Here is a 13,418-nt window from a genome sequence, read left to right on the forward strand (position 1 = left end):
CAGTAGCAGCACATCTGTTGAGCTTCTATGTGGCCCAGGGAAAGGCCAAAGTGAGAGCCCCATTCTTAAAAATCCAGACGTAAGTATGCATACTCTGACAGAAATCACAGAGAATCAGTTACTAGGGACCCCAAGGGTCATCTAGTCCAACCCCTGCAATGCAGGAATCTCAGCTAAAGAAGCCCCCCTGGATCTAAGGCTACCTGCTTTCCAAAACGCATGCTTTGCATTGCTTTCTTATTATATTCCTATCCCACCTTTCCGTTTAAGAGCTGGCCTCTCCATTTTATCCTCCACAACAACCCTGTGAGGTAGGCGAGGCCAAAGGAGGGTGACTCGTCCAGGAGATGGGAACCCTGCCCTTTCAGGTATATCATGCGGGTGCAAAAATGGGTCAATGCACCCATCTCCATTTTCACCGTCGTGTGCTTCCGATTATTTAAATGCGATTACTTCCGGGAAAGCCTTAATGTCACGTTGAACACGTGTTCACCGGGAAAGGTTGAACGCCTTTGCTGCAGAGTTCAACCCTACGCCTGTTTACTCGGAAGTAAGCCGATTCCGATGCTACAGAGTTCTGGAGCCAGGCCGCCGGATCCTGTGCACGTTTACTCGGAAGTAACACGCACGCACATGTGCATAATTTGTGGGATTTGCTTCCCAGTAAACACGCACGGGCTCGGGCCGCTGTTAGGACTTTGCCCTTAAGCGCGGACTGTGCAAGGAGCAAAAGTCCCCATCACGCGCTTTTGCACGGGAGTAAGTCGACCCGTCCAAAACAGCGCGCGGGGGGGTGCTGCACTCGATCCGGAGCAGAAACTCCCCCGGCTCTCGCGGAACCACTTACTCCCGAGTAGACCTGCGTGCGTGCATGTACGCGTGCGTGCTCGTGGAAGTGGCTCGGGCGGCGGCTTCCCTCTGCCTCCTCCGCGCTACGCAAGCAGCTCCGCTTTCGGGAGAGACCTTTTACTCCCGAGTAAAAGGGAAGCTGTCTTCCCCAGCAGAAGGAGCCCCAGCCCAAGCTCGCTCCGGCCCGTCAAGGCAGGAGGCGGGGATCGGGGCGGTGCCGGAGGCGGCGCGTCGGGGCGGGCCGGTTGCGCCCGGGAGGTGCCGGCGGCGGGGCTGGCCATCGTAGTCCCGTCCCGTCCGGTCCCGCGCGCCACAGCGCCGTCGTAGCGAGCCGAGACCATGCCCCGGCCCGCGGGAGGCTCCGTCGGGCCGTCGGAGCGGAGCCCGCTGCTGAATTACCGGCTATGCAGCAGCGTCTCGATGGAAGCGGAGCCGTCCACGGCCAGGGCCGCCGGGGCGCGCAAGCTGCCCACCTTCCTGGGCGTCGTCGTGCCCACGCTGCTCTCCATGTTCAGCGTGGTGCTTTTCCTGCGCCTCGGTGAGTGGGGCTTTCCCAGCGTGGCTGTAGGAATCTGACTTATTATTGTTATCAGTAGTATTATTACTTTTATTATTTAGTTCGAAAATCGAGTTCAGCGCGCGTGGCGGAGACCGTATCGCGCCATAAGAAGCCGCCTGACCCGAAAAGCTCAGTTTGGAGGCGGCGGGCAAGCGCTGCACTTTTCCTATGCTCAGGAAACCTGGCTCTCAGAGCTGGAGAACCAGGGCAGGGAGCAGCCCTTTGGTTCAAGCCTCATCGTTGCCGCTGTAGGCGTTAGGTGAGCCAGGGATCTCCAGTCCCTCACTGGAAACTTGCCTTGGGGTGGCAAGGGAACAGTGCCGGTCTGCTTTGCAGGGCTGTTGTACAGCAGGGACTGGGCAGGAGGGACCCTCCAGGGCTGATGGTAGTCCAGTAATATCCTAAACCACAAGATTCCCTGCTGCTGGTGAGAAGATGCATTTGAGATGAAGGCTCTACATAAACGTGTTAAATATTGTTTCACATCTGTTTTAAAGCTCAGTCTGTGCAGAGGTTGCCGCCTCTTCCCCTGAACTTGTTGTATTTCCTTTTTAAGCCTGGTTCTCCCTGAGGCAATAATCCTGTGTCCAGGAGGATGTTCCTCATAGTATGTTACCCAAATATATCAAAATACGCCCCCTGTTCATAAAAAGCTAGCATCTCAGGGAGCAATGTCGGCTAGAACCCTTCTCCCTGTGATCCTAGGTTTCTATGGGCGGGGGTTTATCATTTATGTGTATGGAGATGCTTTGGGTCATGTTACTTCCCTGCCAACAACTCTGCTGCCTGGAGTGGAACAGATCAGAGCTGACTTCTGGAGTGAGAATTAAATCCTAGTGACTGTCTGCTGACTTCCTCTTGGCTTCAGGGCACCCTGCCCAACAGCACCTTGTAATTAACCCAAGTCTTATAAGTCCTCATAAGGTCCTAACTCCTACACTAACCCATAGCTATCTAGCACATCAGTGCTCTACTATGGGGCCTTTTAACTAGCCTGGCAACTTCCCCCACCAACCCCACCAAATGCCAGCTTCCTTAACACCCTAAGTAAGTGGTTTTCAAACTTTTTTCTCTGGGCCACACTTTCTCGTGCCACCCCAAATTTTTCATTGATAAGAAATACATTGGATAATTAATTTTATTTCTTTATTATTTATACCCCGCCCATCTGACTGGGTTTCCCCAGCTACTCTGGGCGGCTCCCAACAGAATTAATGATAATAATAAAAAAGTGATAAAACATCAGACATAAAAAACTTCCCTAAACAGGGCTGCCTTCAGATGTCTTCTAAAAGTCAGATAGTTGTTTATTTCCTTGACATCTGATGGGAGGGCATTCCACAGGGCGGGTGCCACTACTGAGAAGGCCTTCTGCCTGGTTCCCTGTGACCTCACTTCTCACATGGAGGGAACCGCCAGAAGGCCCTCGGCGCTGGACCTCAGTGAATGATGGGGGTGGAGACGCTCCTTCAGGTATACTGGGCCGAAGCAGCAACTTGTGGCAGTGTAAACATAGAACACAACTATTTATAATATGATCACAGGTAAAGTAAGGGTTAAACCACAGAGCCTAGGGCTTGCCGATCAGAAGGTTGGCGGTTCGAATCCCCAGGACAGGGTGAGCTCCCATTGTTCGGTCCCTGCTCCTGCCCACCTAGCAGTTCGAAAGCACATCAAAGTGTAAGTAGATAAATAGGTACCGCTCTGGCGGGAAGGTAAATGGCGTTTCCGTGCGCAGCTCTGGTTCGCCAGAAGCGGCTTAGTCATGCTGGCCACATGACCCGGAAGCTGTACGCCGGCTCCCACGGCCAATAAAGCGAGATGAGCGTCGCAACCCCAGAGTCGTCCGCGACTGGACCTAATGGTCAGGGGTACCTTTACCTTTACCTAAAGTAAGGGACGTGGGTGGTGCTGTGTTCTATACCACAGAGCCTCTTGGGCTTGCTGATCGGAAAGTCGGCGGTTCGAATCCCCGTGACGGGGTGAGCTGCTGTTGCTCTGTCCCAGCTTCTGCCAACCTAGCAGTTTGAAAGCATACCAGTGCAAGTAGATAAATAGGTACCGCTGTGGCGGGGAAGGTAAACTGCATTTCCATGCGCTCTGGCTCTTGTCACGGTGTTCCTTTGCGCCAGAAGTGGTTTAGTTATGTTGGCCACATGACCCAAAAAGCTGTCTGTGGACAAATGCTGTCTCCTTTGGCCTGAAAGTGAGATGAGCGCCGTGCTCCATAGGCGCCTTTGACTGGACTTAACTGTCCAGGGGTCCTTTACCTTATGATCACAGGACACCCAGAAGGTATAAAACAATGCAGCTACGTAAGAGCAGAAATCATTTCCAAAATATAATTGTAAGGTCCGTGGTGTTGTTTCTCGCGAGTAACCAGGCAAAACTCCGACCTGTCTTTTAAGAGGTTTATTGTGCATACTATTTACAGCGCAGAGTTACAAGTACATGTCTGTATCAGTCACTCGCAGAATCCGGGAGTGGCCCCTTCCGGCTGGGACCCCAACATAAGAATTTCGGAATCCCAAATCTCCACCTCCCTTCCCTACGGAACTGGCGTGAGGGGAGTGCAGGGTCTCTCCAGCACCCCCAGAGCCTCTGCTCTGAAGACAGGGAACTGCCTGCCCCTCCCCGCTGGAGACGCACTGTCCCCCCCCCCCCTTAGAGGAAGAAGTGCTGCTGGTGAGGTGGGGCCGGGGCTCTCTGTAGCATCCCGAGACCCCTTCCACCTTATGTACCTTAAGGATGTATACAAACTCAATGAGAGGCATGAGCTTGCTTTTGCTGGGAACTCTCACCATCTCATCAACACAAAGAAGCCTTTCTCTTGTCTGGTCTTCTTCCGAATCACTTGATGTTTTTGCTCTCCTTTTGGAAAGACATCTACCCCTATTTGGCAAATAAAAAAGATACTGTTATACTATACTATACTATACTATACTATACTATACTATACTATACTATACTATACTGTACTGTACTGTACTGTACTGCTGTACTATACTATACGAAGAGTCGGACACGACTGAACAACATACTATACTATACTGTACTGTGCCACACTGAAATATTTAAATGTTTATTTGATGGCCCTTGCATCTTCCCATCACATTTGCCACCCTCTCCTGCCACACCCTCTTGTCCTACAAGACCCATATCCACTCTAAAGCCTGCCTTGGAGGGACCTCGAGTTCAGCTGCACCCTCTAGCCTTACTCCCTAGAACATTTTTCCTGATCTGGCGCCTGCATGCAGTGTCACTCTAGGGTTCCTGATCACCGCATTCGGCCCTCACACTACCTGCACTAGTGGCCTGTGCCCCACAAAGACCCCTCTTCTGTTAATACTCTCACGCTTTCAGCAGTAAACTTCTACCTTCCTCTTCTAAAACCCTTACAAACAACCGCAGCACCTCTGCTCTGGTCTCTCCTTTGGTCGCCTCTTATGGACTTGCCCCACTCATGTTGTTGCAGTAATGGCTACCTAACCCCTTTCCAAATGCCCACCTCTGTTCTGGGCTGTAAATAACTACTCATTGGCCTACCCGCCTTTGGCGAATTTGAAGCGCCTGCAGGGAACCAGGCTGGGATTGATGGAGATGTTGTAGTCCAAAACATCTGGAGGGCACCAGGTTGGGGAGGGATGGCCTTTGGGCCTTTACCCAGCAGCTTGAATTGGACTTGGGAGGGAATAGGCAGCTGGTGTCCGGGGTTGAGCCAGGGAGGATTGAGGCAGCCTGTTGTTGGCATCCGTCTGTCTTGAGAGACAATGGAGTGCGTCTCTGGGGGCAAAGTCTAACTGCTGTGTTAGCAGCATTGAAGTTACCTCTCTGTGGTGCAAACCTGAGCAACGTGTCTGGCGATCCTGGGCTGCCCAGATGACAAGACCCCCCTCTTGGCCTCCCTGATGGGGTCCAAAGGAAAGCAAATCACCAGCTTGGCTGCAGGTGTTGCTGGAAGGAGGTGTCCAAGGAGCCATCCAACCATCTTAGGGACTGCACTCTACATTTGTGTATGGTTTACTCCAGAGTTTTCCAAACTTTTCATGTTGGCGACACACTTTTTAGACATGCGTCATTTCACGACACTTCCAACATTGCTCATCATTGCTCATCTTCCAACATTGTGTGTGCTATCAAATGCCAACAGTGCCCTTCAGCTCTCTATATTGGATAAACAGGCCAAACCCTACGCCAAAGGATAAATGGACATAAATCTGATATCAGGAATCACAAGACAGAGAAACCAGTAGGAGAACACTTAAGTCTCCCAGGACATTCTATAAAAGATCTCAAAGTAGCTGTCTTAATACAAAGGAATTTCAGAAATAGCATGGAAAGAGAAGTTGCTGAATTGCAACTCATTACCAAACCAAAACCATGGAGAAACTTGGTCTGAACAAAGACATTGGATTCTTATCTTATTATACCTAACAAAGCTATCTTTAGCCATCTCACCCCTTGCCTTTCCCTGCAAGACTAATTGCAGCCTTTAAGAGTCAACAGGTTTCCCACACCTATCAGCTGATCACCCATTCCCACAACCCTTCTTAGTAATACCCCTCCCCACTCCCTCACTATATTTAAGGATCTGGTGACTTCTGTTTCAGGGTATCTGAAGAAGTGTGCATGCACACGAAAGCTCATACCAAGAACAAACACAGTTGGTCTCTAAGGTGCTACTGAAAAGAATTTTCTATTTTGTTCACGACACAGTAATTCAGTTTTACTAGCAAACCGGAGGTTAAACTAACTCCTTTCCAGCCCCGGGAGGAACTCGGGGAGCATTCACACGACACAACCACACACTGCAGCCAACATAGTAACGTGTCAAGACATGCAGTTTGGAAAGCTCTGGTTTACTCCTTAGGTTTTTCTTCTTCCAAAGGTATCCCACAAGGCAGCAGAGCTTTAGGATCAGAGTTTTCCTTCTCCTAGGTGGGCCACCTTCGCAGGTTGACAAGCCCCATCTGTGCCTCACTTCCCTCGACAGCATGTGCAGAAACCACCGTCTTGACCATTGGGCTCATCCGCACAATCGGTCAGAGCCTGTCTTCACTCGCAGGAGAAGTCCCTGACTCACTGAAGTTTTGAGACCCATCAGCTCCCCTCACCTGGTTTAGCCAGCCAGTCAAAGCCATTTCCTGGGGTTTGGATGCTGTTGCATGCTGACAGCTTCTAGGAGCCAGGGGTGAGAGCTGAGTGCAGGGTGGGGACCAAAGGTGGACCAACTCCCCCAGAAGGAGCATGATGTGTCCCCCACCAGAGGTACCACTCCTCCCCTAACATCCCATAATGTCAGACCAATTGGTTATTTATTTTATTGCAGCTCAACACAGGTCTATGGTTCTCCCTCTCCTCATTTAATCCCCACAACTGTCCTCTGCAGTAGGTTAGGCTGAGAGGAAGTTCACCTGGTGGGCTTCATGATTGAGTGGGGATTTGAACCCTGGTCTCCCTGGGCCTACTCCAACCACTACACCACACTAGCTGTCTTCACATGGGCTGACAGTGGCTTTTCATGGTTACAGGCAAGGGATGTTCCCAGCCCTACCTGGGGATGCTGAGGAATTGAACTTGGATATCTTTAAGCAGAGGTTGCAGGGTCATCTGCCAGGGATTCCTTAGCTATTTTTCCAGCATTGCAAGGGGGTTGGTCTAGATGTTCATCGGGACCCCTTCCAACTCGACAATCCTATGATCCTCTCTTGCTGCGACCAGCTTCTACAGTCTGCTTGAGCGGAAGCAAATGTGCCTGTTCGCCCCCCCCCCCCAAACACACACCTGATGTTCGATCGCAAAGTGCTTTCTCTCAGAAATGGTTGTGGCAGCTGGGAAAATGAAGGAAGCGAGCCTGTAAGTGCTGGCAGTAATAAGCCTTCGCTCTTGGGCTTTGGGCCAGCGGGGGTCACTCCGGTCGTTATATCCCCTTGCGTCTTGATTAATATCTTTCTGCAGCTGTAATGGAGCACTCAGGCTGCAACTTGGTGTTAATTAAGTGTGCAGGGTGGCTGTGCGAGAGGTGGTGTTATTTGTAAGTTCTGGGCTGGAACCACAACTGGATTAAGGCACCGTCTCAGAGGCACAAAAAACCTGCTCAGTCCAGCATCTTGTTTCTCCCAATGGCCAGCCAGATGTTTTGGGAAGACCACAGCAACAGCCCTTCCTTGCTGAGTTTCTCCATGTGCTGTAGCTATTGACAGATACATTGCCTCTATATGCGGAGGTTCCATTTAGCCAGCAACAGCTAATGCCCATTGGTGGATCTGGCCTCCATAGATCTCTCTCAGGCAGTTCCAGTGTTGGAGGACAGCATGGCTAGGCTCCTGTTGACAGCCCCATAACAGACCCTGCCCCCCCCCCCAGGGCCTGCATCTGTCATTACTGGTACATTCCTGCATTGCATGGGGTTGGACTGGATGACCCTTGGGGTCCCTTCCAACTCTACAATTCTATGATTCTATAAGTGCAGTAGCGCCCCAAAAGTAATCCAGCTTCAAGAGCCCAACTCTGGAAATCCAGGGGGTGAGGGGTGGCAGTTGTAGAGAGTGTGTCTGGCATAGAACTAAAGAGAAGTGGCTGAATTGCAACTCATTACCAAACTTAAAAACCATGGAGAGACCTGGTCTGAACAAAGACATTGGATTCTTATCTCATTATACATGACAAAGCTATCTTTAGCCATCTCACCCCTTGCCTTTCCCTGCAAGACTAATTGCAGCTGTTAAGAGTAGTCAACAGGTTTTCCACACCTATCACCTTATCACCCATTCCCACCACCCTCTGAGTAATACCCCTCCCCACTCCCTCACTATATTTAAGGATCTGGTGACTTCTGTTTCAGTGTATCTGAAGAAGTGTGCATGCACACGAAAGCTCATACCAAGAACAAACTTAGTTGGTCTCTAAGGTGCGACTGGAAAGAAATTTTTATTTTGTTTTGACTATGGCAGACCAACATGGCTACCCACCTGTAACTGGCATAGAACTGACCAACATACATCCCACCAGCTGGAGAACGCGGAAGATTTCTCCCTCCAACCCCGAGCACCGAATTGCAGAAATGACTTCCAGAGGGTAGCCGTGTTAATCTGTTGGCAGCTGAAACAAAAGTCTTGTGGCTTCTTCAAGAGACTTTCTGGTTTGATTTGGCTGAGGCTTTCCTGGCCTTGGGGGAGTCCTCTTAAATTGGGAGGCACCAAGTTGCACATATGGTGGCAGCGAGGATGTGTGTGTGTTTCAAAATACGTTTTCGATTATATGTCAAGTTCTTTGCATGCTCAGAGGAACGGAAGCATTGCAGCAGGGCTAGATCGAAACGGCTGTTGTCGGCTCTGTTAAAACGCGCGTGTGTTTTCAAGAGTTCAAAACGTTTGCGCCAAAGGATGAAGTTTGCACACCTGTGTGTCTGACTGCACTCTAAATCTAGATGCAGCAACCGTCACCAACAGTCAGCACTTAAGTCGGTTTGATGTTGTTTGCTTGTTTCAAAAGATTTCAGATTTATTTCTGTTAAGTGAGATACAAATGATTGAAGCGTTGCTGGCCTCCCTCTCAGAGGAGCAGGCAGTATTTCGGAGTCTCTTGCTGAGATGGCTACAGATGGAGTGTCTGCTTTAGTTGGGTCACATTTATTTATTACGAGAAACGTCTGTCCATGAGAAAGCAATCCGGCAGGCCTGCAAGAAATGGAAGCACCTCTTTGGAGGGAGAAAGGAAGACGTTGGATCACGTTTTTTCCTCCTTCACTAAGCGATCATCCGTGTTCAGTCTTCAGCCTTTCTCTCCCCAGTGTGAGAAGCTGCCTTATACTGAGTCAAACTTGGTCCACCTACCTCAATATTGTACACTCTGACTGGCAGCCACTCTCTGGGTTTCAGGCAGGAGTCTCTCCTGGCCCTACCTGAGACACTGTGGATTGGGACCTTCTACATGCAGGGCAGATGCTCCAGCTATCGTCTGAAGAAGTGCTAGTGTAAGATTCAAAAACAAGGCACACGGTTTTGAATATATTTGAAATATAAGTCTGTTCGTAAGCTGCTCTGTTGTTTGAAATGCAGGTTCTTTGTGCTGGAATCAGACTGCCATCATTTGGCTTGACTCGCTTGCCTGAGTAATCTGAACAGTCTTCTTTGCAAAAACCCACTTATGCTTAGTCAGTAAGGTAAAGGACCCTGACCATTAGGTCCAGTCGTGTCCAACCCTGGGCTCACATCTCGCTTTACTAGCCAAGGGAGCCGGCGTACAGCTTCCAGGTCATGTGGCCAGCATGACAAATCCGCTTCTGGCAAACCAGAGCAGCGCATGGAAACGCCGTTTACCTTCCTGCCGGAGTGGTACCTATTTATCTACTTGCACTTTTGACGTGCTTTCAAACTGCTAGGTGGGCAGGAGCAGGGACCGAGCAACGGGAGCTCACCACATCGCGGGGATTCGAACCGCCGACCTTCTGATCAGCAAGCCCTAGGCTCTGTGGTTTAACCCAGTGTTTTTCAACCACTGTTCCGTGGCACACTAGTGTGCCGCGAGATGTTGCCTGGTGTGCCGTGGGAAAAATTGAAAAATTCAAGAGAATTACTTTATATATAGTCAATATAGGCACAGAGTTAAATTTCTTAACATTTTCTAATGGTGGTGTGACTCGTGATTTTTTTCATGAAACAAGTGTGCCTTTGCCCAAAAAAGGTTGAAAAACACTGGTTTAACCCACAGCGCCACCCGCTTAGTCAGTAGGGTATGGCTAATCTCAGGGTCATGGGTTCAAGCCCCGCGTTGGGCAAAAGACTCCTGCATTGCAGGGGGTTGGAGTAGATGACCCTTGGGGTACCTTCCAATTCAACAGTTATTTGTTTCTAAGATTTTGACCTTTGTGTGGGGCAGACTGGGGATTTGAAGTTGTGGGTCATGCAAGCACTTTGGCCTCAGAGCCTTTCAGTTCCCACAGATTTGGCTTGGTAGTTTTGCTCTTCGTTGCATCTGGTTTAGAAGTACTCTGGGATTGAAATCTGGCTTCCTCATTTTCACCGCTCATTGAAACTCTTCAATTCTGCTTTTTCAACACGCGATTGCTGCAGTCTCCAATTTGCTCTACAGTTCTGTCATGGGGAATGGTGTGGGGTCGTGTTTGTGCTTGCGCAACTATGGGGGAAATTCTGCAACACCACTATGTGTGCATGCAGTCTTCAGGTTTGGGATTGGGCCCAGAATCTGGAGCATCGGCTTTTCTAAGCAAATCAAGTTTTCTAGTCCATATGAAAAAGTCAGCTGTGGCAACCAGTTGTGATTTCAGTGCCTTCCACTGTTCTCCCCCCCCCCAGCCCCCCAGCCCTATTGAAGTAGAAATATTCTCTCTTGCCAAGTTTTTGTAAGATCACAGTTCTCCAGCTACATTTTAAACCTTACAGCGACATTATGTTAATTATTATTCTAATTAAGCTTATTGTTTATTTAAAACAACAACAACAACAACAACTGCTGGTTGAGGGAGTCCTGTGCAGGATCCGGAAAGGAAAACAAACAGAATGCAGAGCAAATAGCCTGAAGATAACAATTTGTGTGTGTGTGTGTGTTAATTGTGGTGAAGGTAAAATGGATTCTATACAAAGAAAAGCTCCATTTCCTGCACTACTTCCTATATCCCTTATACAAGTCTGAAAAAAGTTGTTCATTTTGAATAACGTATTCCCCCCAGTTTCCTTCATGTTCTAATAGGCTCAGACTGTCCTCTTTTTTATATATAAAAAAGACTGTAGTTCCATTGAATTTGGTGGGAATATACTTTGGGCAAGTGTGTATGGGACTGCAGCCTTAATCAAGGAGAAACTAATACCAATAGTATACTGTAGAAATTAATCCGGGATCTGTGTAGTCGGACAGTATATGCCAGCTTTAACAAAGGCCAGGAATGCAGTGCGGTTACACCCTGCATTCCCTTGCAGGCATTCTCAAATATTTTGATCTGAACCCCATGGGGGGGAAACAGGACACAGGGTGCTTTGAGAACTGTCCTGATCTTCCTTATGACTCAGGATCTGCTCATTATCCTGGGATCCCCTCTGTTTGCAGCGAGGGCCAGCTCTGAGCAGAGGGCAGAGTCCGAGCCGCAAATTTCCTCTCCCTAGCGAGGAAGAAATTGGGCAGCTCGCTTTGCCAGGTCCGCGTGGTTGGCGGGGTGTGTGTGTCTGTGGGGCACACCCTCCACAGATTTGTTCAGGGCAGCTGGGGACAGTTTAAAGCTGCGTCTACAGCCCACGAGCTCCTCTGCAAGGAGGCTCAAATCCATTTTCTCTGCTCATCTTCCTTTCTGGATCACTTTTAGCTTCCCCCAGAAGCAGCCGGGGGTCAATCAGGGTCATCCCTCTTGCAAAATCTGCCTGCAGAAACCTTTTCCTCCTTTGAGTCTTGCAGGTAGCATTATCTCCAGTCTCCGTTGCGGTACAGAATATACAGCTTGGGGGCAAGGGAAGCCTTTTCTTGGAAGGGCGGCTGCCTTAGCCAGGGCCTGACGGGTAGGAAACTGACACCAGTGGTGCCCTTGATTCAGGATTAATTAGAGCAAAGGCAATTTTCATGTGCTTGGCCTCAGCAAGGATCCTTCCCTCCACTTCTTCAAGCAATAAATACTACTTTAAATAAAAGATATGGGAAACAATGGGAGGTGTTGATACATAGGGAGGGATAGCTGAACTCTAGCATTTGTTATGTTCAAAACTGGAGCAGGGAAATCCCTTTCCATCCGAAGGGCCGCATTCCCACTTGTGGGGGCTGCATGCCGCTCAGGGGCGTGGCTAGAGGCAAAAGTGGGTGGAGCCAAGGACTGACCCTTTGTACAGCATAGGCTACATTTCTGCCTGTCTCCATTGGCCGCCCAGGCACACACTAGAAATCATCACAGTTCAAGCACACAGTTGTAGGAATCTGCCTTATGCAGCTCATTGTCCTATGTAGCTCAGTATTGTCTGCACTGGCCGGCAGGTAGGAAGAGATTTTCCTAACTGGAGATGCTGGGGATTCAACCTGTTACTTTGTACACAAGCAAAGCATGTGCCTCTATTGAAAGGTCTTGTAAGAATTTTAAGGTATTTTATTTATATATAATAATTGTTATTAATGTACCAAAACAAATAAGGCCACATGTCTGAAAAACAGCACAGGAAGACAGGCCTCACTCCATTTTGACTCCCAACTGACCAAGTATTTCTTTGTCTCAGGAACAAAGGGGGGGGGGGGGTTGCCCCTCCAGCTACTCAGCAGTGATAATCTCTGGCATCCTGATATCTGAGTGTCAGACAAAAGGGTGTGATTAACTTGGCTGGGATATAGGGAAATGTAAATATCTTTTGTTTCACTTGATGGGTTTTTGGTGGAGGGCAAGTGGAGACATGGGGGCAGGGTCCAAGATGCTCAGATCACTGCTACCAGACCCTCCCAATTTGTGATGTAATTCTAATGTATGGAGGGGTGGTCTTGAGCTGGAGGGGGGCAATTTCAAAAGTCTATATAGGAGCTTGCGCGCCTTTGTTCGTGGTCTTTTGCTTGCAAGACACCCTGCTGCAGCAGTTTCAAATAAAGGGCTATCGCCTTGCCTTGGGAGATTCTGTATCATCTCTATTTATTCATAAGTGCTCTTGAGAGGAGGGGAGTCCTACTAAGGCTCTCCCCCGGGTTCGTGGACTCCCTTCTGGGGTTGAACCTAATTTTTATAACAGTCTCATCCTATGATCATAGCAGTGATAGGCCTGGTCTGTGGGATGTGGCACTTCAGAGTACATTACGGAGAAATGCTCTTGCCTAGCTTGTTCCCTAGATTTCTACTTGCGGGCGTTTTATTTCCCCTTCTTTTTTGGGAAACGGGAGCCTTTCCAAAAAAAACCCCATCTCCCACCTATGGGCTGAAGTGGTTGAAATCGACTACCTCACTTGATTCCATCACGTTGTTTGGATCTGGAGGCATGAAGAATGGGATTTGTTCTGCTGATGAACTAATTACCATTTGGAGCCTTAAGGTGGA

The 13,418-nt window shown here is 49.2% G+C and overlaps 1 protein-coding gene across 1 annotated transcript in view; it reads left to right on the top strand.

Annotated features, from left to right (window-relative positions):
• The first annotated feature begins 1,117 nt into the window (after positions 1-1,117).
• Positions 1,118-13,418, top strand: part of LOC117047576 (solute carrier family 12 member 9-like) — a 93,594-nt gene continuing 81,293 nt past the window's right edge. The window contains 1 exon segment of the mRNA XM_033150861.1: positions 1,118-1,387. Coding sequence (XP_033006752.1) covers positions 1,189-1,387 — 199 coding nt within the window. The 5' untranslated portion in view covers positions 1,118-1,188.

Source organism: Lacerta agilis, chromosome 5 (assembly GCF_009819535.1).
Source record: "Lacerta agilis isolate rLacAgi1 chromosome 5, rLacAgi1.pri, whole genome shotgun sequence".
Classification (NCBI taxonomy): domain Eukaryota; kingdom Metazoa; phylum Chordata; class Lepidosauria; order Squamata; family Lacertidae; genus Lacerta; species Lacerta agilis.